At 44.3% G+C, this 26,012-nt stretch overlaps 2 protein-coding genes across 2 annotated transcripts; both read right to left on the bottom strand.

Moving 5' to 3' along the window:
• Positions 1-8,986: 8,986 nt before the first annotated feature.
• Positions 8,987-9,760, bottom strand: LOC138367680 (zinc finger protein 737-like). Its single transcript, XM_069329643.1, has one exon. The coding sequence runs from the start codon at positions 9,758-9,760 to the stop codon at positions 8,987-8,989; it is 774 nt and encodes a 257-aa protein (XP_069185744.1).
• A 5,174-nt stretch (positions 9,761-14,934) lies between these two features.
• Positions 14,935-21,565, bottom strand: LOC123764048 (fatty acid binding protein 1-B.1). Its single transcript, XM_045751534.2, has 4 exons — positions 21,408-21,565; positions 21,100-21,272; positions 19,186-19,287; positions 14,935-15,265 (listed from the first exon to the last, which is right to left on the bottom strand). The coding sequence occupies exons 1-4, from the start codon at positions 21,472-21,474 to the stop codon at positions 15,215-15,217; spliced, it is 393 nt and encodes a 130-aa protein (XP_045607490.1). The 5' UTR covers positions 21,475-21,565; the 3' UTR covers positions 14,935-15,214.
• Positions 21,566-26,012: the final 4,447 nt, after the last annotated feature.

Raw genomic sequence — 26,012 nt, forward strand, 5'->3', positions numbered from 1 at the left:
GACCCCAGCCCAGAGTGGCGCAGGTGTAGGGTGACCCCAGAGTGGCGCAGGTGTAGGGTGACCCCAGAGTGGCGCAGGTGTAGGGTGACCCCAGAGTGGCGCAGGTGTAGGGTGACCCCAGAGTGGCGCAGATGTAGGGTGACCCCAGAGTGGCGCAGGTGTAGGGTGACCCCAGAGTGGCGCAGGTGTAGGGTGACCCCAGAGTGGCGCAGGTGTAGGGTGACCCCAGAGTGGCGCAGGTGTAGGGTGACCCCAGAGTGGCGCAGGTGTAGGGTGACCCCAGAGTGGCGCAGGTGTAGGGTGACCCCAGAGTGGCGCAGGTGTAGGGTGACCCCAGAGTGGCGCAGGTGTAGGGTGACCCCAGAGTGGCGCAGGTGTAGGGTGACCCCAGAGTGGCGCAGGTGCAGGGTGACCCCAGAGTGGCGCAGGTGTAGGGTGACCCCAGAGTGGCGCAGGTGCAGGGTGACCCCAGAGTGGCGCAGGTGTAGGGTGACCCCAGAGTGGCACAGGTGCAGGGTGACCCCAGAGTGGCGCAGGTGTAGGAATGGCGGCGCAGCAACAAATAAAATTTTAGGGGTCCATTTGTCGCTGCGCAGCAAGAGTTTCCCGGTAAATTTTCCATTTCTCGCTGGCGTGTCGGTTTCCTGATAAATTTCTCAGTTTCCGATTTGGAGTTAAAGGTTTCTTGTGGCAGAAATTGAAAATAATTTCAGAGTTCATATGTTCATAGAAGTTTCTTATAGAAAAATTCAGGGGCAAAGTTTGCTCCCATCTTTTTGAGAATAAACTCTACGGTCATTTTTTTTTTCAAATTCACTCATACGTTCTTAAAAGAGTTCTTATGGGAGAAATTCAAATTTTTCAGAGTCCATATAATCATAGAAGTTTATTTAAGAGATTAAGACCGAAAATTTGTAAAAAAAAAAAAAAAAGACCATTTTCAGAGAACATAAGAACAAAGGTAACTGCAGAAGACCTATTGGCTCATATACGAGGCAGCTCCTATCTATAAACACCCAATCCCACTCATATACATGTCCAACCCGCGCTTGAAACAATCGAGGGACCCCACCTCCACCACGTTACGCGGTAATTGGTTCCACAAACCAACAACCCTGTTACCGAACCAGTATTTACCCATGTCTTTCCTAAATCTAAACTTATCAAATTTATACCCATTGTTTCGCGTTCTGTCTTGCGTTGATACTTTTAATACTCCATTAATATCCCCTTTGTTATGTCCATTCATCCACTTGTAAACCTCTATCATGTCACCCCTAACTCTTTGCCTTTCCAGTGAATGCAATTTAAGCTTTGTTAATCTTTCTTCGTATGATGAAAGATTTCTAATTTGGGGAATTAACTTTGCCATCCTACACTGGACACGTTCAAGTGAATTTATATCCATTCTATAGTATGGCGACCAAAACTGAACTGCATAATCTAAGTGGGGCCTAACCAGAGCAAGATATAGCTGAAGAACAACACCAGGTGTCTTGTTACTAACGCTTCGATTAATAAATCTCAGGGTCCTATTTGCCTTATTACGAACATTCATGCATTGATTCTTTTGTTTTAAATTCTTACTAATCATAACTCCCAGATCCCTTTTGCAATCCGACTTCGCAATCTCAACACCATCTAACTCGTATCTTGTAACTCTATCATCATTACCTAGCCTCAGAACTTTACATTTATCATCATTAAACTGCATCTGACAATCTTTTGACCATTTCAAAACCCTGTTTAGATCAACTTTAAGTGATAGTGAGTCTTCTTCCGTGTTAATTTCCCTACCGATTTTTGTATCAACTGCAAATTTGCAAATGTTGCTACTCAAACCTGAATCTAAATCATTTATATATATTATAAACAACAGAGGTCCCAGGACAGAACCTTGAGGCACTCCACGAACAACATTATCCCACTCTGACTTAACCCCATTTATACTTATTTATTTATTTATTTATTTATATACAAGAAGGTTCATTGGGATTGTGAGGATACATAGCATATTAATTACATTCTTGTAAAGCCACTAGTACTAGTGTAAAGTAAAAGTAAAAACTAGTAAAAGCCATACTAACTCTCTGTTTCCTTTGGTATAGCCATGCCCTAATCCAGCTTAATATAGCACCCCCAATACCATGAGCCTCTATTTTTTTAATCAGTCTTTCATGTGGCACTGTATCAAAAGCTTTGCTAAAGTCAAGGTACACAACATCACAATCCTTACCACTATCAACTGCCTCAACTATGCTGGAATAGAAAGATAGCAAATTTGTTAAACATGAACGGCCATTTGTAAAACCATGTTGCGACTCATTTATTAATTTATGTTTTTCAAGATGAAGACGAATTGTATTTGCAATTATCGATTCAAGTAACTTTCCCACAATTGACGTTAGGCTAATTGGCCGATAGTTTGACGCAAGTGATCTATCTCCTTTCTTAAAAATTGGTACCACATTAGCTACCTTTCATGACTCTGGCACTCTGCCTAACTCTATTGATTTATTAAATATGGTAGACAGTGGCTCGGAAAACTCCTCTTTGCATTCTTTAAGCACCCTGGCAAACACTTCATTCTCACATCCTCCTATCCTAGTAGAGGCAGGTGAGGGGTAGTCACTAAATATAAGGAAGCGATATGAGAATAGATAACAGTACAATTTCGACAGTCAAGAATGTAGCGCTCGGCGTATGCAGTTCTAATCGACCCCAAGATACTACAGCTTTGACACAGAACAGGCAGCAGACTAGGACCTCATCCAGCTACAACGCTCTCCCACATAGAGCTCCGCGACTCCGGCCACACTCAGCTCTCTGCTCTGCTCCAAGCTCCGTCTCAACGTCTACGACACTGCTGTATCCAGGACTACTAAATAAATATGAAACTCACTAAACACTGTGTATCTAATCTACCCAACAACGTAACATAATCGTACGTTACATACCTATTCGATATTTCAAGAGTTCGACTTAACCAACCTAGAAATGCTTCACAAATCAAGGGACCCAAAATGTGGAATAACCTTCCCAATCATGTCAAAGGCCATACCTCTCCCAATTAGTTTAAGAGAATAACTAAGCACTACCTAATTAACTCCATGTAACCTACCTTACCCCCCTAAATGTCAACCCATGTCTTGCTATTTTCAAACAAAACTGTTTGTTGACCAAGTTGTATCATTTCTGATTTTTGCCATGTTTCCCCCTCCCCTCCACCCTTTTTCCGTTTTCACCACAATTTATACTTTAATCTCAACTAGCATTAAGCTTTAGTCTAAGTGGGGGTATTTTTCCCACACCTTGCTCGAAACGCTGTACGTGTTAGTGGCTTTAGGTATTGTACGTACTAGCTCTATCTATAAATTCAACATTATGTTTGTAACTCATCTTCTATGTATGTACTTTTAACTGAATAAACATATTGATTTTGATTTGATTTTTTTTATTGTTTGTTTTATAAAAGTCTCCCCTGATAGCATTCTCTTTAACCATGACTCCTGTAAACAGAGAAAACGCTGAACACACTAGCATAGACTTTTATATACTCTGCCTTCAATTGCGACTTGTTCTAAGCCCACGATCGTCGTCGCTCCTAAATCAACACAACTCATCATTCTAAGGGAGAGAAATTTACAGCGAAAGATACAGCGAAAACGTCTTTAGTATACCGTAAAAGAAAGGAAAGAAAATTGTTCGGTAAAATTCAGCAGAAGAAGGCGAGGACGGCGGATATTAAACTGAGCTGTGAACAGTAAGTCATAAGACGGGAGTGTTGAGCGTGTCCTCATTGTGACGTCATTAATGAAACAGTTTGTTCTTAGGCTCCACCCACTAGTGACGTCAACTTTTGACGCCACCTACCAGTGACGTCATTTTCCAGTTCCGGCCCGGCAGACCTCTCCTATAATTCGCTGTTCAAGCTTGGTTCTCACCCAGACAAGCTGAGTACGAAAAAACTGATTTGTTTGTGTTCACAAATGAACTTCAAATACAGGATTTACATTTACCTGCTATGAAGCATTATGTACTACCAGGAATCTTAGTCAAGTATCCAAAGTTTTCTTACTATAGGTATCGCCGTCACTTGGGGGGGGGGGGGGATGGGGAGGGGGACTCTTCAATCTTGACGACTAGCGAACGTCTGGACTTTTGATTGTTGCCGCCGAAGGCCGCTAGTTTATTGTGCACCCCATACTCATCCTGTGAGCGGTAGCGCAAAAAGCATTACAGAGGGCACAAAAGGTCCCAGAGGGCACACTCGGAACAAAAGTTCCAAGGAGCAAGTGCTATGGTGAGCCCGTAGTGGACTTGAGCGTTACATTGTTGTAAGTGAATGTTGAAGATGTGGGATATCTCTCAAGCGTCTGTAAGCACCAGTCTTGGAGTTAGAGTTTAGTTTAGTTCATTTATTATGCACCCCATACCCATCTTGTGGGCGGTAGTGGAAAGGGTTACAGAGGCACATAATGGGCTCAGGGACTGAACCCCACAATTCATTTAGCTAAGCAAGTTACAATCTTGATGAGCTAGTTACAAAATTCAATATAAGTCATCACATCAACAATGGGTTCGAGATCGACCTCAAGTACAGGTTCTAAATTAAGCAACTGACATGTGGAGAGCTAGTGTCAAAATTTAATCTATCATCATACTATCATGCAAGAGGAGCCACACATCTATGGATCATCCAATAAAATCAGCAGACTTCTAGATGTTACTACTGCTCGGCTTAGACTCGGTTACAAGTATCTCTTGGAGTTAGACTAATGATGATTCGTTGTTGTATTTTTAGATTTAGCTATTCGAGACTAAAATTTCAATGTAGCACATAGTATTAACATTTCCATGACGCTCAATTACGTATTAATAAATAGAACACTTTGTTACAGTGAGTAGACAGTGACCCTGTAAGTAGACACAATTGTTAATTAAGTTCTTTAACACTGCTGATTACTGTGAATCAATGGTGACCTTGTATGATACCATAACAATTAATAATTAATTAACAAATCATAAGAGTCAAGTACTGTTTGCCAGGTCAAGTCCTGTTTGCCCGAAACGCTATGCGTACTATTGGCTTTAGGTATTGTATGTACTACCTCTATCTTTAATCAAACTGAAAGTTTGTACTGCAACTCTGCAACTATGTATGTACTTTTCCTAAATAAATTATTATTGTTATTATTATTATACTGTATCACACCTTGTTCTAACTATAAATAATGTAAACTAATGATACAGTAAAAATTAATAACTACACATCATTCTTATTATTCAAATCCATCAAAGACAACTAGAAATTAAGCAATCAATCAAGACAATATATTCATTTCAATTTTTATTCAAAAGAATGTGCATACAAAGTACATAAGAGTAATGTACAATTGTAGGGACAGGACTTACACAATCTATGAAGCCACTATTACGCAGTGTTTTGGGCAATATTCAGATTCAGATTCAGATTCAGATGTTTATTCAGGTAAGGTATATACATACAAGTGATGTTACATTAATGGATTGATATATAGATAGAGCTAGTACATACAATGCCTAAAGCCACTATTACGCAATGCGTTTCGGGCAAGAAAAACATTAATATCTAGAACTTAATACTAATTGAGCATAAAGAATAAAAGGTGTTGAGAACAAATACAAATAAAGATAAAAAAAGGGGGAACATGACTGAAAAAGCAGCACAAATACAATAGGTTGACAAACAGTCTTGATTAAAAAAAAAAAAAAGAAAATAACAGACATGGGTTGACAATAGAGGAGTGAGGTAGATTACAGGGAATTTATTAGGTAGTGTTTAGTTTTTATCTTAAACTGGTTGAGAGAGGTACAGTCTTTAACATGGTTGGGTAGGTCATTCCACATTCTGGGCCCCTTGATTTGCAGAGCATTTCTAAGTTTGATTAAGACGTACTCTAGGAATATCAAAACTGTATTTATTTCTGGTGTGGTGCTCATGGGTTCTGTTACAACCTTCTATGAAGCTTTTAAGATCAGGACGGCATTATAGTTTAGCGTTTTATATATGTATAAACTACTGTACCAATATACATGCTAACAGGCCTACATTGACCATACATACCAGGTAAAAAAAAATACTAGCACTATTTAGGCCTAGGCTATGTAATTTAAATAAAATCCTCCACAGGATAATATAAAATCTAGGGTCAGACAAATACAGATGCAAAATACTGATTTAAAATATGTCAAATTCAGATGAATATAATTGCCAGATTCAGGCTAATATCATTGCCAGCCAGGTTAATATAATTGCTAGTCAGGCTTCTATAAAACTTTAAAAATACTGAACAATTTAGATGACGTTGATACGGACAATTTCTTCAAAAGGTCAAATGTAACACAAAAAATGAGCAATGGTTTCAAGCTCAACAAGCCACAATGTAGGACTGAGAACAGGAGATGCTTTTTCACCCATAGGGTTATAAACCCATGGAACCACCTACCTGCCAAAACCATAAATCAGTGATATTAGTGTGCTTTAATGTGCCTACTAATCTTTGTCATATTATCAATCAAGCTATTAATGCTTTCCATCAAAGCTTTCAATGTGCTTTAATATATCTACTAATCTCTCTCAAATTTTCTTACAATGTACCTGTTAACATTTTATAAATTTTGCTAGAAATTACCTACTTAATATTATCTGTTAGATTAAGGACCTGCCCGAAACGCTGTGCGTACTAGTGGCTTTACAAGAATGTAAACACATCATGCTATGTACTCTCATAAACCCAATGTAACTGCATATATATATATATATATATATATATATATATATATATATATATATATATATATATATATATATATGACAATGTCAGACCACGGAGGAAAATGAAACAGGAATTTCCTTAAGTACTTTCGTATATTAAATACATCTTCAGAAGGAATCAATATATATATATATAATATATATATATACACACATATATATATATATATATATATATATATATATATATATATATATATATATATATATATATATATATATATATATATATAATATATAATAATAATAATAATAATATATAATAGCAGAGTGACCCTCTGCTAAATTCAGGTAAATATAAATGTCACTCAGGCTAATATAGCCCAACTACCTTAGGTTAGCGAAGCACATATTTCTGATTCGGACAATTGTAAATGCCAGTCAGGCTAATATAATTGTCAATCGGGCTAGTATAATTGCAAGAAACAGGCTATTATTATAACTGCCAGTCAGGTTTATATAAATGCCAGTCAGGCTAATATAGCCTAACTGATTTAGTTAGGTTACAGAAGCACATATTTCTAACTGACCAGTAGGCTAATACAGTACAACTACTGAAGTCAAGTTAGCCTTTTATCAATGTCAAACTTAGTCATATATAAATGAAACAGTCTGGTCAATATAAATACTAAAGCTAGGAAAGACAAATAATAATGTCTGACTGACGAATACAAATGCTGAAGTCTAGCTGAAATTAATTCCAATAAGTAATATAATTTCTTAAGTGATATACAGTATATTAATCAGGCAGAAGCAAGATAACACAAAAATCACTTTGCTATTTCTAAGAATAAAAACTACTAAATAGTCATAAACATTGTGTGTGTGTATATATATATATATATATATATATATATATATATATATATATATATATATATATATATATATATATATATATATATATATATATAAATAGAAATCAGAGTAGGAGTACTGATGAGCTTTTAATTACTGGATGAAAATTATTTTTTTATAATTCTTGTCATTAAAATGGCCTCATCTTGAGTACGTCTCAAATTATTTTCTACTTTCTGCTCCAATGTTTAATAATGTGCTAATTACAAATAAAAATGTCCATAAGTTAAAAGATATTATATTATATTTTATAAATATTCCATAAGAGAACCCTGAATGGAAAACACATTATTCAAATAAAAATGCAAAAAACAGTTACAAACATATACGTATCTTATTTGGTTAAAATACAGAAATATTTGACTATCTATAAACAATTTCCAATTTAAAACACTGGCAGCTCCCTGGTACTTGGTCTATGAGGAATATTTATCTTTTATAAGAGAACAAAATACTAAAAACTCAATACTTTGTGCGGCAGAGCTTTACCTTCAATTATGAAATGTATTTCTCACAAAAAATAAAACAAAAACAACATTGTAGGACATTCAAATGACAAGGTGACAGCATGATAGTTTCAAGACAAACATCACAATTTCAAAATTGCATATAGGATATAATGGAAATGAGCTTCAATTTGAGGGTCCTGGCAGTACAGTCAGGTTCGTTCTCAACTCGCAGTCAAGAATCGTGGGTGGGGACATACAGCCCGTCCTCATAAACAATGGCCAAAGTCCTTTCCATGTGCCCGCCAAACCCCCTGTTTATGAATAAAAAATGGTTTACACAAGACTCACCACTGATGACGTCCAAACACTTCCAGAACAAGTGCTATGCTGACGACTTTTGTTCAAACCACAACACTGTAAATGCTTCACCCATGTACTACAAATACAAATAATCGTCAACAGAACCTAAACGGCTAACCTAACCAATGGCTAAATATACACATATACACAATATGCTAATATATAATAATATTAATTTATATTTGAGAAAATTCCTGTTTTGAATGAACACTGTTAAAATTTATGAATGCATCTTTGGAGTCGACCACTGGATAGAATGAACTTGGTCAGAGGACGGGTTGGGACACAAATGATTGGGCACATTTCTTATCACCTAATGCCCCTGTCCACCTAGCAGAAAATAGGTGCTCAGGAGTTAGTCAGCTTGTTGTTTGGCTGCATTCTGGGGGAGGGACCTCAATACAAGCCTCACATATACTATATGTATAAAATGACTGTCTGTCCTCCAACACAATGAATTATTATTATATATTTTAAAGTTCTCTGTATCTTCTCCCACATTCTAAATTTTTAGCCTGTCATCTGTGTGTACCTTCCTGTGAGTTTTCATATGTCCAAGCTGCCTGAACCTCTTCCCACACTCTGGACACTCGTGAGGTTTGACACCTGAATGCAGTAACATATGAACTTTCATACTTCGAAGATGCCTGAACCTTTTCCCACATTCTCGACACTCATGAGGTCGATCCTCCATATGAATTAACATGTGCGTTATTATAGTTTCACGTTCTTTAAATCTCCTGCCACACTCTGCACACTCAAAACGGCGTTCATCTGAATGCCTTAACATGTGTCTCTTCATATAGTCAAGACGACTGAATCTCTTACCACACTCTGGACACTCGTGAGGTTTGTCATCTGAATGCACTAAAATGTGAGTCTTCATATTTCGAAGCAGACTGAACCTCTTCCCACACTTTGGACACTTGTGGGGTTTGTCAGCCGAATGTATTAAAATATGAGTGGTCATACTTCGAAGATGCCTGAACCTCTTTCCACACTCTAGGCACTTATAAGGTTTCTCCCCCGAATGCACTAGCATGTGAGTCTTCATATTTCCACGCTGACTGAATCTCTTTCCACACTCGAAACACTCATGCGGTTTGTCACCCGAATGCACTAACATGTGAGTCTTCATACTTGCACGCTGACTGAATTTCCTCCCACACTCAGGACACTCGTGAGGTTTCTCACCCGAATGTACCAACATGTGAGTCTTCATACCTCCAAGCTGACTGAAGCTCTTCCCACACTCTGGACACTTATGAGCTTTCATCCTCTTTATGACAGGTGCAGATTATGTGAATATTTTCGTGAGCACTTGGCGCTCAATGGTGATGCTCCTTTATGATAGGCGCAGTTTGTGTGAAGGTTATTCCCTAATGCTGATGTGTGGAAACTCAACAACAGTGTTTGTTGACATTCTAGTGGTAGCGGACGCTCACACAGTAACTCAGGGTTGCCAGATCCAAATTGCTAAAAGTAGCGAGCTGACGGTCAAAAAGTAGCGAATTTGCAAGTAGAGTAGCCCAATTTTTTGTTTAGTCAAATCGAATCAAATCAAATGTTTATTCAGGTAAAAGTACATACATACAAGATGAGTTACAAACATAATGTTAGATTTCTAGATAGCGACAGTACATACAGACAGACAGACGACAATCAAATTTAGTAAGTTTATCTTCCTTCTTTGATAGAACAGACTTGATGCTCATCTGCTGATGACTTACCTCCGATATATTTTGTCTGTGTTTTAATGTTTCACTGTTTCTTTAAACCACTTCTATGAGCTCTTATCTCAGTTCTACAATATTTACAATATGCCTTATTTCCATCTTCTTTCACTTCAGCCAACCACTTTTCAAACACGGGAATCTGAAACGCTTTCTGGTATTTAGACCATTTCCCCATTTGTCACTTCTTTATCTTAACACTTCAGCAAATTCTAAAAGTAACAGCGGTAACTTCTTTTCTATATGCGGTAACTTGTATCGAACTATCCTTCTGGAGGTCAGAGCCACACTAACAATGCAAGGACAGATGAAGCTGCCAGGTTCACTGTATGCTAATCCGCTCTAACGACAGTCATTTGATTCTTGGAAACACCTAAAGAGAAACCTAATATTTACAGTAGGCAACAGTGGGAGGTCACTTAACATAGACAGTACCCGGGATGAAGTATTAATGACAATTAAGGTTGGGAAATCTATAGCCCCTGGGGAGGATTATCTTTGCGGTTACTTTTTCTTTGGGAAGTTCCTAGGATCAACGTCCCCAGGGGGTCGGTCGCTGACCTGGCCTCCTGCGGTAAGTGGTCAGTTCAATCAAGCTGTTCTACGCGGCTGTGATTTGTACACATGACATTATAAAAAGCATAAAAATCATCATTGAGTTTCTTAACATTAATAGCCCAACTTGTTTTTCAAGTTAGTTTAGTTCATTTATTATGCACCCCATACCCATCTTGTGGGCGGAAAGTAGCCCAAAAAGTCGCAAGTAGCGAAATTAAAAATTTGGGAGCGCGGAGCTCTGAAAAGTAGGCCAATTCGCTACTTGTAGCCCAATCTGGGGGGGGGGGTCAGGCCGCTGGCCTGCGGTGGGGGTGCAGCGCCGGTCCCCAAGTGTCCCGCTGTCCGCAGCTAATAAATAAATAAATAAATAAATAAATAAATAAATAAATAAATGTTTATTTAGGTAAGGTACATACATAAAGAGATTTTACAAAGTTTGTTGGGTTAATAGATAGAGCTAGTACATACAATGCCTAAAGCCACTATTACGCAAAGCGTTTCGGGCAGGAAAAACATTAATGACTAAAGCTTAAAACTAATGGGTAAAAAGAATAAAATGTGTTGAGAACAAATAAAAATAGAGGTAAAAGAGGGGGAAACATGGTTGAAAAAGCAGCACAAATACAATTACAAATTATTACAGAAAATTACATTCAAACAGCGTTGTTTTGAAAAAAAAAAAAACATACATGGGTTGACAACAGAGGGGTAAGGAAGGTTACAGGGAATTTATTAGGTAGTGCTTCGTTTTTATCTTAAACTGGTTGAGAGAGGTACTGTCTTTAACATGGTTGGGAAGGTCATTCCACATTCTGGGTCCCTTGATTTGAAGAGCATTTCTAGTATGATTAAGTCGTACTCTAGGAATATCAAACCTGTATTTATTTCTGGTGTGGTGCTCATGGGTTCTGTTACAACCTTCAATGAATCTTTTGAGGTCAGGATTGGCATTACAGTTCAGCGTTTTATATATTGTTTAATACACATGAGAGAATGTGCAATGACTTAATACTTTGCCCAGTCTAGGTGCTAGTAAGCCCTACTTTTAGTCAGGAACCCCTTCTCCTTATTCATTAGGTCTTTACGGCCTCTTGGTCGGGTTCATTATGTGTTGTGTGGTCTCTCACTTGTTTATTTATTTATTTATTTATTTATTTATGCATATACAAGAATGTACATAAGGAATGTGAGGATACAAATATGGTAATTACAGTCTTGTAAAGCCACTAGTACGCGCAGCGTTTCGAGCAGGTCCTTAATCTAAGAAAATTTTAAGGAGGTAAATACTTGCAAAATTTATAGACAAAAAAATGACAAGTTACATAGAATGAAAAAAAGAAGATGAGAGAAAATTGTAGGTACAGTATATTAAAGCACATAGGTAGCTAAGATTGATTGCAATGACAGCTTGAATGGTAGTTGACAAAAATTGGTAGGCACAATACAGCAGAAACAATATAAGATTGATTGCAATGACAGTTTGAATGGTAGTTGACAAAAATTGGTAGTCACAATACAGCATATGGCTAGCACATAAAAGAAGACAGCAATGAACACAATGATAAGGTTGTTTGATACTACATAAAAATTAGGAGATTGGTTAACACTAGGTACAGAGCAAATTTAAAGCTCAGTGTAGGAAACTAAGAAGATGAAATTAGGTACTTTTTGGTTTTGCTTTTAAATAAGGCAAAAGTTTTACAGTTTTTCAATTCACTAGGGAGTGAGTTCCATAGACTAGGTCCCTTAATTTGCATAGAGTGTTTACACGGATTAAGCTTGACCCTGGGGATATCAAAGAGATATTTATTTCTGGTGTGGTAATAATGGGTCCTATTACATCTGTCCAGGGAGAGTTTCAGAGCATGGTTTGCATTTAAGAACAGGGTTTTGTAAATGTAGTTGACACAAGAGAATGTGTGGAGGGAGTTAATATTTAGCAAGTTTAGGGATTTAAACAAGGGAGCTGAGTGTTGTCTGAAAGCAGAGTTAGTTATTATTCTGATAGCAGATTTTTGCTGTGTGATGATGGGCTTAAGGTGGTTTGCAGTGGTAGACCCCCATGCACAGATACCATAATTAAGATAGGGGTAGATTAGTGCATAATATAGTGAGAGGAGAGCAGAGTTAGGAACATAATATCTGATTTTGGAGAGTATACCAACTGTCTTAGAGACTTTCTTAGTTATGTGTTGAATGTGGGTGCTGAAGTGGAGTCTCTTGTCTAGGAATAGGCCAAGAAACTTGCCATCATTTTTATTACTAATGTTAATGTTGTCTATCTGTAGCTGAATTGCATTTGATGATTTGCTTCCAAATAAGATGTAGTAAGTCTTTTCGATGTTTAATGTTAGTTTGTTCGTTGACATCCACAAGTGGACTTTTTTTAATTCATTATTCACAACATTATTTAGTGTATGTGGGTTGAGGTTTGAATAGATAAGGGTAGTATCGTCAGCAAACAATATAGGTTTGAGAATATTAGAGACATTAGGCAGATCGTTTATATATATAAGAAATAGAAGAGGTCCTAAGATACTGCCCTGTGGCACTCCAACGGTAATTGGTAGAGTGGAAGAAGTTGTATCATTGATGGTTACATATTGGTGTCTGTCACTAAGATAGGATCGGATGTAGTCAAGGGCAAGGCCTCGGATTCCATAATGCTGGAGTTTAAGTAAGAGGTAGTTGTGATTAACAGTATCAAAGGCTTTTCTTAGGTATTGTTAGTTACTCTTTGTGTCCTGCCTGTTATATCCTAGTGTTATATAATTACTACACATTTGCCCACGGCCTTAATTCTAGTACCAGTTAAGCTATTAGGTTTCTGCAGAATTCGTTTACCATGTCACTAGGGTAAGCTTATCTCATACTTACTACGGGTGTACCTTTTAAGTTAAATACTAGTCCTCGGACTTGGAATTGTTACTTTTGTTAATTCTTACTTTATATATCTACATGTTCTGCAGAATTTATTTTATCAATAAAATTTAAGCCCCATACTGTCAGTGTCTTTCTCCCCTGATCAGAAATTCGTCTTGGATACAAATATCCATGGAGATTAAAAGGTATTAGTAGGAGAAAGCACTAAGCCATTACGACTATATAGCACTGATATCCATGGAGAATGAGATTCGGAATGGAAACAACAGATGAGCTTCTGTTTCATGGCGGTATCATCCACTCACAGGATGAGTGGCGCTGCCCAATAAACTCGCCCCTCGGGTCAAAATTAAATTAGAGTAATGTACAATTGTAGGGACAGGAGTAAATATTTATGCTGTAAATATAATATTTATGTAAATATTGCATTTATGTTCTCATGTTCTTTATGTATTGTAAATATGAGGAACATGTTATACTTCAATCAAGTTTTAGGCCTGTTTTACCCTGTCGTCTTTAAGTTGGTATTCCTTTCCCAAGGGATACTGAGCATCCGCAGTGTTGACAGCTTGTCTGGACGAGGTAGACGCTCAAATGTAGATAACTCAACACATTATTAAGCGCTCCTAGAGGGTTGTTACAGAACCCATGGGCACCACACTAGAAATAAATATCAATTTGATATTTCAAGAGTGCGACTTAACCAAACTAGAAACACTATGCAAATCAAGGGTCCCAAAATGTGGAATGACCTTCCCAATCACGTCAAAGACTGCCCGCTCTCTCAATTAGTTTAAGAGAAAAACTAAGTACTACCTACTCAACTCCATGTAACCTGTTTTACCTCCAAAATGTCAACCTAAGTTTTGCTATTATCAAACATTAATGATTGACTTGTAAAACTGCTGATATCGGCCATGTATAAACTTAGAAGATTGTAGTTCGTTTGTTTATTTATTCTAAATTACTTTGTACTCCTCTGTTGCATTGCTGCTGCTAACTCAACATGTAATTATTGTCATTCTTTCTTCTACTTCAGTTTAATTCATGCTTTTGATCTCAATTAGTCATTAAGTCTTACTTTTTAAGTTTTTTTTCCCACATATTGCCCGAAACGCTGTGCGTATTGGAGGCTTAAGGCATAGTATATATTAACTCTCTTTAAATCCAACATTCTGCTTGTAACTCTATATGTATGTAACTTTACCTAATTAAACTAATTTATTTTATTTATTGTTTATCAGCATTTATCGACTGGAAGGAAATAAATCAATACTTTAGTAAATATTTTAATATATCATTTTATATTTATAATTAAAAGCTATTTTAGAATGGTATAAGTAGAAGAGGAGATACACGATGACATTAGTGTTTGTGACTTGGTTCCCTGCAGGCTCCTCGGGTCCTCGTGGGCGTGGACACACACAGGACACCTGGTGGTGGGCGTGGACACACACAGGACACCTGGTGGTGGGCGTGGACACACACAGGACACCTGGTGGTGGGCGTGGACACTAGTGTTGTTGACAGTGTACACCCTCTTGGCTGTGACATCATTACTGGCGACTGTACACCCTCTTGGCTGTGATGTCACCAAGAACTACCGTCTGAAATGAGAGAAGAGTACAGTGTGGTGATCGTGGGCGGGGTGACGGTGTACAGTGAAGTTCTCCCTGCACCTAGTGGGGTCCCAGGTACCTATACTCTGAGGTGCAACATTAGGATACTGTTGAGGCTTTAACATGTGCTGACACAAAGGCTTACGGGATGATTAAGAGCAAAATGTTCTCAAATGTTAGTAAGTGAAGGGGAATGTTACGAAATAATATTGAAATGTTTCAAACATAAATATAAAACATAAGTACACACACACACACACACACACACACACACACACACACACACACACACACACACACACACACACACACACACACACACACACACACACACACTGTATGTCTAGGGGTCTGGTAGCTGAGTGGACAGCGCGCGGGACTCGTAATCATGTCAACCGGAACGCCGGCAGAGACAAATGGGCAGAGTTTCTTTCACCCAGATGCCCTTGTTACCTAGCAGTAAATAGGTACCTGGGAGTTAGACAGCTGTTATGGGCTGCTTCCTGGGGTGTGTGTACTTACCTAGTTGTGCTTGCGGGGGTCGAGCTCCGACTCTTTGGTCCCGCCTCTCAACTGTCAATCAACTAATGTACAGGTTCCTGAGCCTACTGGGCTCTATCATATCTACACTTGAAGCTGTGTATGGAGTCAACCTCCACCACATCACTTCCTAATGCATTCCATTTGTCTACTACTCTGACACTGAAAAAATTCTTTCTAATGTCTCATTTGGGCACTCAATTTCCACCTGTGTCCCCTAGTGCGTGTGCTCCCGGTGTTAAATAGTCTGTCTCTATCTACCCTATCAATTCCTCTGAGAATCTTGTATGTGGTGATCATGTCCCCCTAACTTGTCTCCCAGTGACGTGAGGTTTAATTCCGTGTGTGTGTGTGTGTGTGTGTGTGTGTGTGTGTGTGTGTGTGTGTGTGTAAAAAATAGTAATTAGTAACAGTTGATTGATTAACAGTTGAGAGGCGGACCGAAAGAGCAGACCTCAACCCCCGCAAGCACAACTAGGTGAATAGACACCCATTACAAAGATAGAGAAGAATACAAAGAGAGAGAAGGAAGAGGTGGTGGTGGTGGTGTAGCTCTGCTGGTAAGAAAAGGCTGGGATTTTGAGGAGATGGTTATTCAGGGCTGTGAAGGTTTCAGTGACTACATAACAGGTACCATAACAAGTGGAGGACAAAAAATTATAGTCGTAGTCATATATAATCCACCACCAAATGACAGAAGACCTAGACAGGAATATGATAGAAACAACATAGCCACCATTAACATAATAGAGAGAGCAGCTTCTGTTGCTAATAGGAATGGATCTGGACTACTAATTATGGGAGACTTCAACCATGGGAAGATAGATTGGGAGAACAGAGACCCGCATGGAGGACCAGAAACATGGAGAGCTAAGCTGCTGGACGTGGCAACAAGAAACTTTCTAAGCCAGCACATCAAAGAACCAACGAGAATGAGAGGAGAAGATGAACCAGCTATGCTCGATCTGATATTTACTCTAAATGAGTGGGATATAAGGGAAGATAAGATGAAAGCACCCTTGGGAATGAGTGACCACAGTGTATTGAACTTTGAGTACCTGGTAGAACTAGGAATTATCTTCCCCCCAAAAGAACATGGAAACAAAAGACTAGCATACCGAAAAGGGAATTATGAGATGAGAAGTTTCCTAAGGGAAATACCTTGGGACACAGACCTCAGAGCTAAGTCTGTACAAGATATGATGGACTATGTCATCTAAAAGTGTCAGGGGGCAGTAAACAGGTTCATCCCGGCCCAAAGGGAAAAATCCGAGAACCAACAGTAGAATCCATGGTATAATAGGGCATGTATGGAAGCAAAGGTACTGAACAAAAGGGCGTGGAGGAACTTCCGGAATAACAGAACACCAGAAAGCAGAGAGAGAGATACCAGAGAACCAGGAAAGAGTATGTTAGGATGAGAAGAGAACCAGAGAAAAGTTATAAAAATGATATAGCAAACAAAGCCAAGACCGAACCAAAGCTACTCCACAGTCACATCAGGAGGAAAACAACAGTGAAAGAACAGGTAATGAAACTTAAAGCAGGCGAGGACAGGTATACAGAGAATGACAAAGAGGTGTGTGAAGAACTCAACAAGAGGTTCCAGGAGGTCTTCACAATAGAACAAGGTGTGAGAACAAGGACAAGGTGTGAACAGGGTGTGAACACAATAGAACAAGGTGAGGTCACTGTGCTAGGAGAAAGGGAAGTAGACCAGGCGGCCTTGGAAGGGTTCGAAATTACGAGAGAGGAGATCAAGAGACACCTGCTGGATCTGGATGTTAGAAAGGCTGTTGGTCCAGACGGGATCTCGCCATGGGTACTGAAAGAGTGTGCAGAGGCACTTTGCTTGCCACTCTCCATAGTGTATAGTAGGTCACTGGAGACGGGAGACCTACCAGAAATATGGAAGACGGCGAATGTGGTCCCAATATACAAAAAGGGTGACAGGCCAGTGTCCTTGACTTGTATACCATGCAAGGTGATTAAGAAGAGCATGAGAGAAAACCTGGTAGCACATCTGGAGAGAAGGGACTTCCTGACAAATCGCCAACATGGGTTCAGGGAGGGTAAATCTTGCCTTACTGGCTTAATAGAATTCTACGACCAGGTGACAAAGATTAACCAAGAAAGAGAAGGCTGGGCGGACTGCATTTTCTTGGATTGTCGGAAAGCCTTTGACACAGTACCGCATAAGAGGCTGGTACATAAGCTGGAGAGACAGGCAGGTGTAGCTGGTAAGGTGCTCCAGTGGATAAGGGAGTACCTGAGCAATAGGAAGCAGAGAGTTACGGTGAGGGGTGAGACCTCCGATTGGCGTGAAGTCACCAATGGAGTCCCACAGGGCTCTGTACTCGGTCCTATCTTGTTTCTGATATATGTAAATGATCTCTCGAAGGGTATAGATTCATTTCTCTCAATGTTTGCTGACGATGCCAAAATTATGAGAAGGATTAAGACAGAGGACTGCTTGAGGCTTCAAGAAGACCTAGATAAGCTGAAGGAATGGTCGAATAAATGGTTGTTAGAGTTTAACCCAAGCAAATGTAATGTAATGAAGATAGGTGTAGGGAGCACGAGGCCAGATACAAGGTATCACCTGGGAGATGAAATTCTTCAAGAGCCAAAGAGAGAGAAAAAGACTTGGGGGTTGATATCACGCCAGACCTGTCCCCTGCAGCCCATATCAAGAGGATAACATCAGCGGCATATGCCAGGCTGGCCAACATAAGAACTGCATTTAGAAATTTGTGTAAGGAATCATTCAGAACTTTGTATACCACATATGTCAGGCCAATCTTGGAGTATGCAGCCCCAGCATGGAGTCCATATCTAGTCAAGAATAAGACTAAACTGGAAAAGGTTCAAAGGTTTGCCACCAGACTAGTACCCGAGCTGAGAGGTATGGGCTATGAGGAGAGACTACGGGAATTAAACTTCACTTCGCTGGAAGACAGAAAAGTTAGGGGAGAAATGATCACCACATTCAAGATTTTCAAGGGAATTGATAGGGTAGATAAAGACAGGCTATTTAACACCAGGGGCACACGCACTATGGGACACAGGTGGAAACTGAGTTCCCAAATGAGCCACAGAGATATTAGAAAGAACTTTTTCAGTGTCAGAGTGGTTGACAAATGGAATGCATTAGGCAGTGATGTGGTGGAGGCTGACTCCATACACAGTTTTAAGTGTAGATATGATAGAGCCCAGTAGGCTCAGGAACCTGTACACCTGTTGATTGACGGTTGAGAGGCAGGACCAAAGAGACAGAACTCAACCCCCGCAAGCACAACTAGGTGAGTACACACACACACACACAGACACACACACACACACACACACACACACACACACACACCTACCTGTGTGGCACCAGAGGCAGTAAACTCGACCAGAGCGGTGCCAGACTTGTCTCCCAAGTTCCAGGTGCCCTCCAGCTTGGACCCGGACAACGACAAGTTCACCTGTAGGAGGACAACACCAGGAGACATGCTCAGCCACAGTGGCACTCTTCACGCGGCTACCTGTCCCCGCGGGCTGGGGGCGTCAGTGCCCACGGTCTGGGGGCGTCAGTGGCCACGGTCTGGGGGCGTCAGTGGCCGCGGGCTGGGGGCGTCAGTGCCCACGGTCTGGGGGCGTCAGTGCCCACGGTCTGAGGGTGTCAGTGCCCGCGGGCTGGGGGCGTCAGTGCCCACGGTCTGGGGGCGTCAGTGGCCACGGTCTGGGGGCGTCAGTGGCCGCGGGCTGGGGGCGTCAGTGCCCACGGTCTGGGGGCGTCAGTGCCCACGGTCTGGGGGCGTCAGTACCCACGGTCTGGGGGCGTCAGTGGCCACGGTCTGGGGGCGTCAGTGACCGCGGGCTGGGGGCGTCAGTGCCCACGGTCTGGGGGCGTCAGTGCCCACGGCCTGGGGGCGTCAGTGCCCACGGTCTGGGGGCGTCAGTGGCCACGGTCTGGGGGCGTCAGTGCCCGCGGTCTGGGGACGTCAGTGCCTGCGGGCTGGGGGCGTCAGTGGCCACGGTCTGGGGGCGTCAGTGCCCGCGGTCTGGGGGCGTCAGTGGCCACTGTCTGGGGGCGTCAGTGGCCACGGTCTGGGGGCGTCAGTGGCCACGGTCTGGGGGCGTCAGTGCCCGCGGGCTGGGGGCGTCAGTGGCCACGGTCTGGGGGCGTCAGTGCCCGCGGTCTGGGGGCGTCAGTGCCCACGGGCTGGGGGCGTCAGTGTCCACTGTCTGGGGGGCGTCAGTGGCCACTGTCTGGGGGCGTCAGTGGCCACTGTCTGGGGGCGTCAGTGGCCACTGTCTGGGGGCGTCAGTGGCCACTGTCTGGGGGCGTCAGTGGCCACTGTCTGGGGGGCGTCAGTGGCCACTGTCTGGGGGGCGACAGTGGCCGCTGTCTGGGGGGCGTCAGTGGCCACTGTCTGGGGGGCGACAGTGGCCGCTGTCTGGGGGCGTCAGTGGCTACTGTCTGGGGGGCGTCAGTGGCCACTGTCTGGGGGGCGTCAGTGGCCACGGTCTGGGGGCGTCAGTGGCCGCTGTCTGGGGGCGTCAGTGGCCACTGTCTGGGGGGCGACAGTGGCCGCTGTCTGGGGGCGTCAGTGGCCACTGTCTGGGGGGCGTCAGTGGCCGCTGTCTGGGGGGCGTCAGTGGCCGCTGTCTGGGGGCGTCAGTGGCCACTGTCTGGGGGTCGTCAGTGGCCGCTGTCTGGGGGGCGTCAGTGGCCACGGTCTGGGGGCGTCAGTGGCCACGGTCTGGGGGCGTCAGTGGCCACGGTCTGGGGGCGTCAGTGGCCACGGTCTGGGGGCGTCAGTGGCCACGGTCTGGGGGCGTCAGTGGCCGCTGTCTGGGGGGCGTCAGTGGCCACGGTCTGGGGGCGTCAGTGGCCACGGTCTGGGGGCGTCAGTAGCCACGGTCTGGGGGCGTCAGTGGCCACGGTCTGGGGGCGTCAGTGGCCACGGTCTGGGGGCGTCAGTGCCCACGGTCTGGGGGCGTCAGTGCCCACGGGCTGGGGCGTCAGTGGCCACGGGCAACATTGCATTATCTAGCTAACTGGCACTATGCATCTAATGTGCTACTGTTTATTCTCTTTAAATTGACTTGCAGTACCGCTCTAGCTACTGAGTTATGTTATAGACTTCGTGTTATAGTAACTTTGGCATCGATTATATTATGGTACTGCAGTTATTATCTTTACACTATTTAATGAATAAGTCCCCCCATACTGGCTTGCGTTTTTCTCCCCGCTCAGAAACTAAGAGTTAAGAACATAACACATTACTAACAACATATTCGATGCCGCCAGGAAGTTCAGCCTTGGAGTCCTTGCCCAGATTGATGGTGTTGGTGAAGCTCTTGTCCCCGGCCTCCGTCTTCACCACCACCTCTGACCCGGTCACGCTCACCACCACCTTGGGCTTCACGGCCACCATCCTGGTCACTCTCTCCGCCGGAACACCTGCAGCGGGACACCACAAATCCTCACATAAGACTACACATATGTCACCCCACACCGGACCTGACTACACATGCGGATGAACTTCCCCCTTAAGGTGTTAGTGTGCCCAACAGTTACGGTCTCCAGGTCACTCACCCAGGGCGGTCAGCCATTCCAAATAATTCTCGTTTGATGTGAGGACGTAAGTGCCGGCGACGGACATGGCGGTGGTGTAGGAGACGGTGTTGTGACGGAGGGGTGACGGGTGACTGAGGCCCGGGGCCCGCCTCGCCGCCCTTATGTACTCTCCCGGACCCGCCGCCTCGCCCCGCCGCCCGCCACTTCCATCTTTATCGCTGCTTTCGCGCACTTAGTAACTGCCAAAGTTTACAAACGCACATAACAACTTGAAGTAAGTTAATAAGCAGCAAATTAATACACATATATACACATTATATATATATATATATATATATATATATATATATATATAGAAAGAGAGAGAGAGAGAGAGAGAGAAAGAGAGAGAGAGAGAGAGAGAAAGAGAGAGAGAGAGAGAGAGAGAGAGAGAGAGAGAGAGAGAGAGAGAGAGAGAGAGAGAGAGAGAGAGAGAGAGAGAGAGAGAGAGACACACACACACACAGACTACTATGGCTACTAAAGTTCAACCCGAGTAAATGTAAGGTAATGAAACTAGGTGGTGGACACAGGATACAGAATAGGAGATGAAATACTTCATGAAACGGTCAGAGAGAAAGATCTAGGAGTTGATATCACACCAAACCTGTCTCCTGAAGCCCACATAAAAAGAATAATATCTGCGGAGTATGCAAGGCTGGTTAACATCAGAACAGCCTGCAGAAACCAGTGCAAGGAATCATTCAAAACCAATCTTGGAGTATACAATCCCAGCATGGAGCCCGTACCTTGTCAAGCACAAGTAAGTATTTATCAAAGAAGGTACCAAGCCGGGAAGGCTATGTAGCAAGCACAAGATGAAGCTGGAAAAAAGTTCAGAGGTATACCACTAGAACTAAGAGGCATGAGTTAAGAGGAAAGGCTGCGTGAAATGCACCTCACGACACTGGAAGACAGAAGAGTAAGGGGAGACATGATCACTACTTACAAAATTCTCAGAGGAATTTACAGGGTAGATAAAGATAAACTTCTTAATACGGGTGGTATGAGAATAATGGGACACAGGTGGAGACTGAATACCCAAATGATCCACATGGACGTTAGAAAGAACTTTTTCAGAGTAGTTAACAGGTGAAATGCATTAGGCAGTGATGTGGTGGAGGCTGACTCCATACACAGTTTCAAATGTAGATATGATAGAGCCCAGTAGGCTCAGGAATCTTTACACCAGTTGATTGACAGTTGAGAGGCGGGACCAAAGAGCCAGAGCTCAACTCCGCAAGCACAACTAGGTGAGTACAGACAGACAGACACACACATACACATACATACACACACACACATACATACACACAAGGCCCACAGGGGGCCGGTGGCTGAGCGGACAGCACGCTGGACGTATGATCCTGTGGTCCCGGGTTCAATTCCGGGCGCCGGCGAGAAACAATTAATGGGCAGAGTTTCTTTCACCCTAATGCCCCTGTTACCTACCAGTAAATAGGTACCTGGGAGTTAGTCAGCTGTCACGGGCTGCTTCCTGGTGTGTGTGTGGTGGGGAAAAAAATATATAGTTAGTAACAATTGATTGACAGTTGAGAGGTGGGCCGAAAGAGCAGAGCTCAACCCCCGCAAGCCTAACTAGGTGAGTACACACACACACACACACACACACACACACACACACACACACACACACACACACACGAGTATGAGGGTTGGTGCAGGCGTGTGTCCCTGAGTCACGTGCCCCCCTCCCCCTGGTAAAGGAGGAATCCCCCAGGCACTCTTGACCCTCGCACTGTGACCGTCGGGCGCCGCCACGCCGCCACCGGCACTCAACCTTCACCACCACAGCCAATTAGAGAAACAGTGTAGATATTACGGCAGCTGTGTGACAGGGCCGCCAGCCAATGGCAGCGCGGGTGTTTATCAGGACGCGTCCAGCGGCCGCCAGAGGCTCTCATTGTTCTCTGGATGAGTTTATTGTCTCACCCAACACCCGCCATCTTGCTGTAATGTGTAATGGCAACACGGGCCACTGTACCTGGGTCAGGGTGTATTGATACGGGTCACTGTACCTGGGTCAGGGTGTATTGATACGGGTCACTGTACCTGGGGTCAGGGTGTATTGATACGGGTCACTGTACCTGGGGTCAGGGTGTACTGACACGGGTCACTGTACCTGGGTCAGGGTGTACTGACACGGGTCACTGTACCTGGGTCAGGGTGTACTGACACGGGTCACTGTACCTGGGTCAGGGTATACCGGCACGGGTCACTGTACCTGGGGTCAGGGTGTACTGACACGGGTCACTGTACCTGGGTCAGGGTGTACTGACACGGGTCACTGTACCTGGGTCAGGGTGTACTGACACGGGTCACTGTACCTGGGTCAGGGTATACCGACACGGGTCACTGTACCTGGGGTCAGGGTGTACTGACACGGGTCACTGTACCTGGGTCAGGGTGTACTGACACGGGTCACTGTACCTGGGTCAGGGTGTACTGACACGGGTCACTGTACCTGGGGTCAGGGTGTACTGACACGGGCCACTGTACCTGGGTCAGGGTGTACTGACACGGGTCACTGTACCTGGGTCAGGGTGTACTGACACGGGCCACTGTACCTGGGTCGGGGTGTATTGATACGGGTCACTGTACCTGGGTCAGGGTGTACTGACACGGGTCACTGTACCTCGGTAAGGGTGTACTGACACGGGCCAGTGTACCTGGGGTCAGGGTGTACTGACACGGGCCACTGTACCTGGGGTCAGGGTGTACTGACACGGGCCACTGTACCTGGGTCAGGGTGTACTGACACGGGCCACTGTACCTGGGTCAGGGTGTACTGACACGGGCCACTGTACCTGGGTCAGGGTGTACTGACACGGGCCACTGTACCTGGGTCAGGGTGTACTGACACGGGCCACTGTACCTGGGTCAGGGTGTACTGACACGGGCCACTGTACCTGGGTCAGGGTGTACTGACACGGGCCACTGTACCTGGGGTCAGGGTGTACTGACACGGGCCACTGTACCTGGGTCAGGGTGTACTGACACGGGTCACTGTACCTGGGTCAGGGTGTACTGACACGGGTCACTGTACCTGGGGTCAGGGTGTACTGACACGGGTCACTGTACCTGGGGTCAGGGTGTACTGACACGGGCCACTGTACCTGGGTCAGGGTGTACTGACACGGGCCACTGTACCTGGGTCAGGGTGTACTGACACGGGCCACTGTACCTGGGTCAGGGTGTACTGACACGGGCCACTGTACCTGGGGTCAGGGTGTACTGACACGGGCCACTGTACCTGGGGTCAGGGTGTACTGACACGGGCCACTGTACCTGGGTCAGGGTGTACTGACACGGGCCACTGTACCTGGGTCAGGGTGTACTGACACGGGCCACTGTACCTGGGTCAGGGTGTACTGACACGGGCCACTGTACCTGGGTCAGGGTGTACTGACACGGGCCACTGTACCTGGGTCAGGGTGTACTGACACGGGCCACTGTACCTGGGGTCAGGGTGTACTGACACGGGCCACTGTACCTGGGTCAGGGTGTACTGACACGGGCCACTGTACCTGGGTCAGGGTGTACTGACACGGGCCACTGTACCTGGGTCAGGGTGTACTGACACGGGCCACTGTACCTGGGTCAGGGTGTACTGACACGGGCCACTGTACCTGGGTCAGGGTGTACTGACACGGGCCACTGTACCTGGGTCAGGGTGTACTGACACGGGCCACTGTACCTGGGTCAGGGTGTACTGACACGGGCCACTGTACCTGGGTCAGGGTGTACTGACACGGGCCACTGTACCTGGGTCAGGGTGTACTGACACGGGCCACTGTACCTGGGTCAGGGTGTACTGACACGGGCCACTGTACCTGGGTCAGGGTGTACTGACACGGGCCACTGTACCTGGGTCAGGGTGTACTGACACGGGCCACTGTACCTGGGTCAGGGTGTACTGACACGGGCCACTGTACCTGGGTCAGGGTGTACTGACACGGGTCACTGTACCTGGGTCAGGGTGTACTGACACGGGCCACTGTACCTGGGTCAGGGTGTACTGACACGGGCCACTGTACCTGGGTCAGGGTGTACTGACACGGGCCACTGTACCTGGGTCAGGGTGTACTGACACGGGTCACTGTACCTGGGGTCAGGGTGTACTGACACGGGTCACTGTACCTGGGGTCAGGGTGTACTGACACGGGCCACTGTACCTGGGTCAGGGTGTACTGACACGGGTCACTGTACCTGGGTCAGGGTGTACTGACACGGGCCACTGTACCTGGGTCAGGGTGTACTGACACGGGCCACTGTACCTGGGTCAGGGTGTACTGACACGGGTCACTGTACCTGGGGTCAGGGTGTACTGACACGGGCCACTGTACCTGGGTCAGGGTGTACTGACACGGGCCACTGTACCTGGGTCAGGGTGTACTGACACGGGCCACTGTACCTGGGTCAGGGTGTACTGACACGGGCCACTGTACCTGGGTCAGGGTGTACTGACACGGGCCACTGTACCTGGGTCAGGGTGTACTGACACGGGCCACTGTACCTGGGGTCAGGGTGTACTGACACGGGCCACTGTACCTGGGGTCAGGG

This window comes from Procambarus clarkii, chromosome 23, assembly GCF_040958095.1.
Source record: "Procambarus clarkii isolate CNS0578487 chromosome 23, FALCON_Pclarkii_2.0, whole genome shotgun sequence".
NCBI classification, from domain to species: domain Eukaryota; kingdom Metazoa; phylum Arthropoda; class Malacostraca; order Decapoda; family Cambaridae; genus Procambarus; species Procambarus clarkii.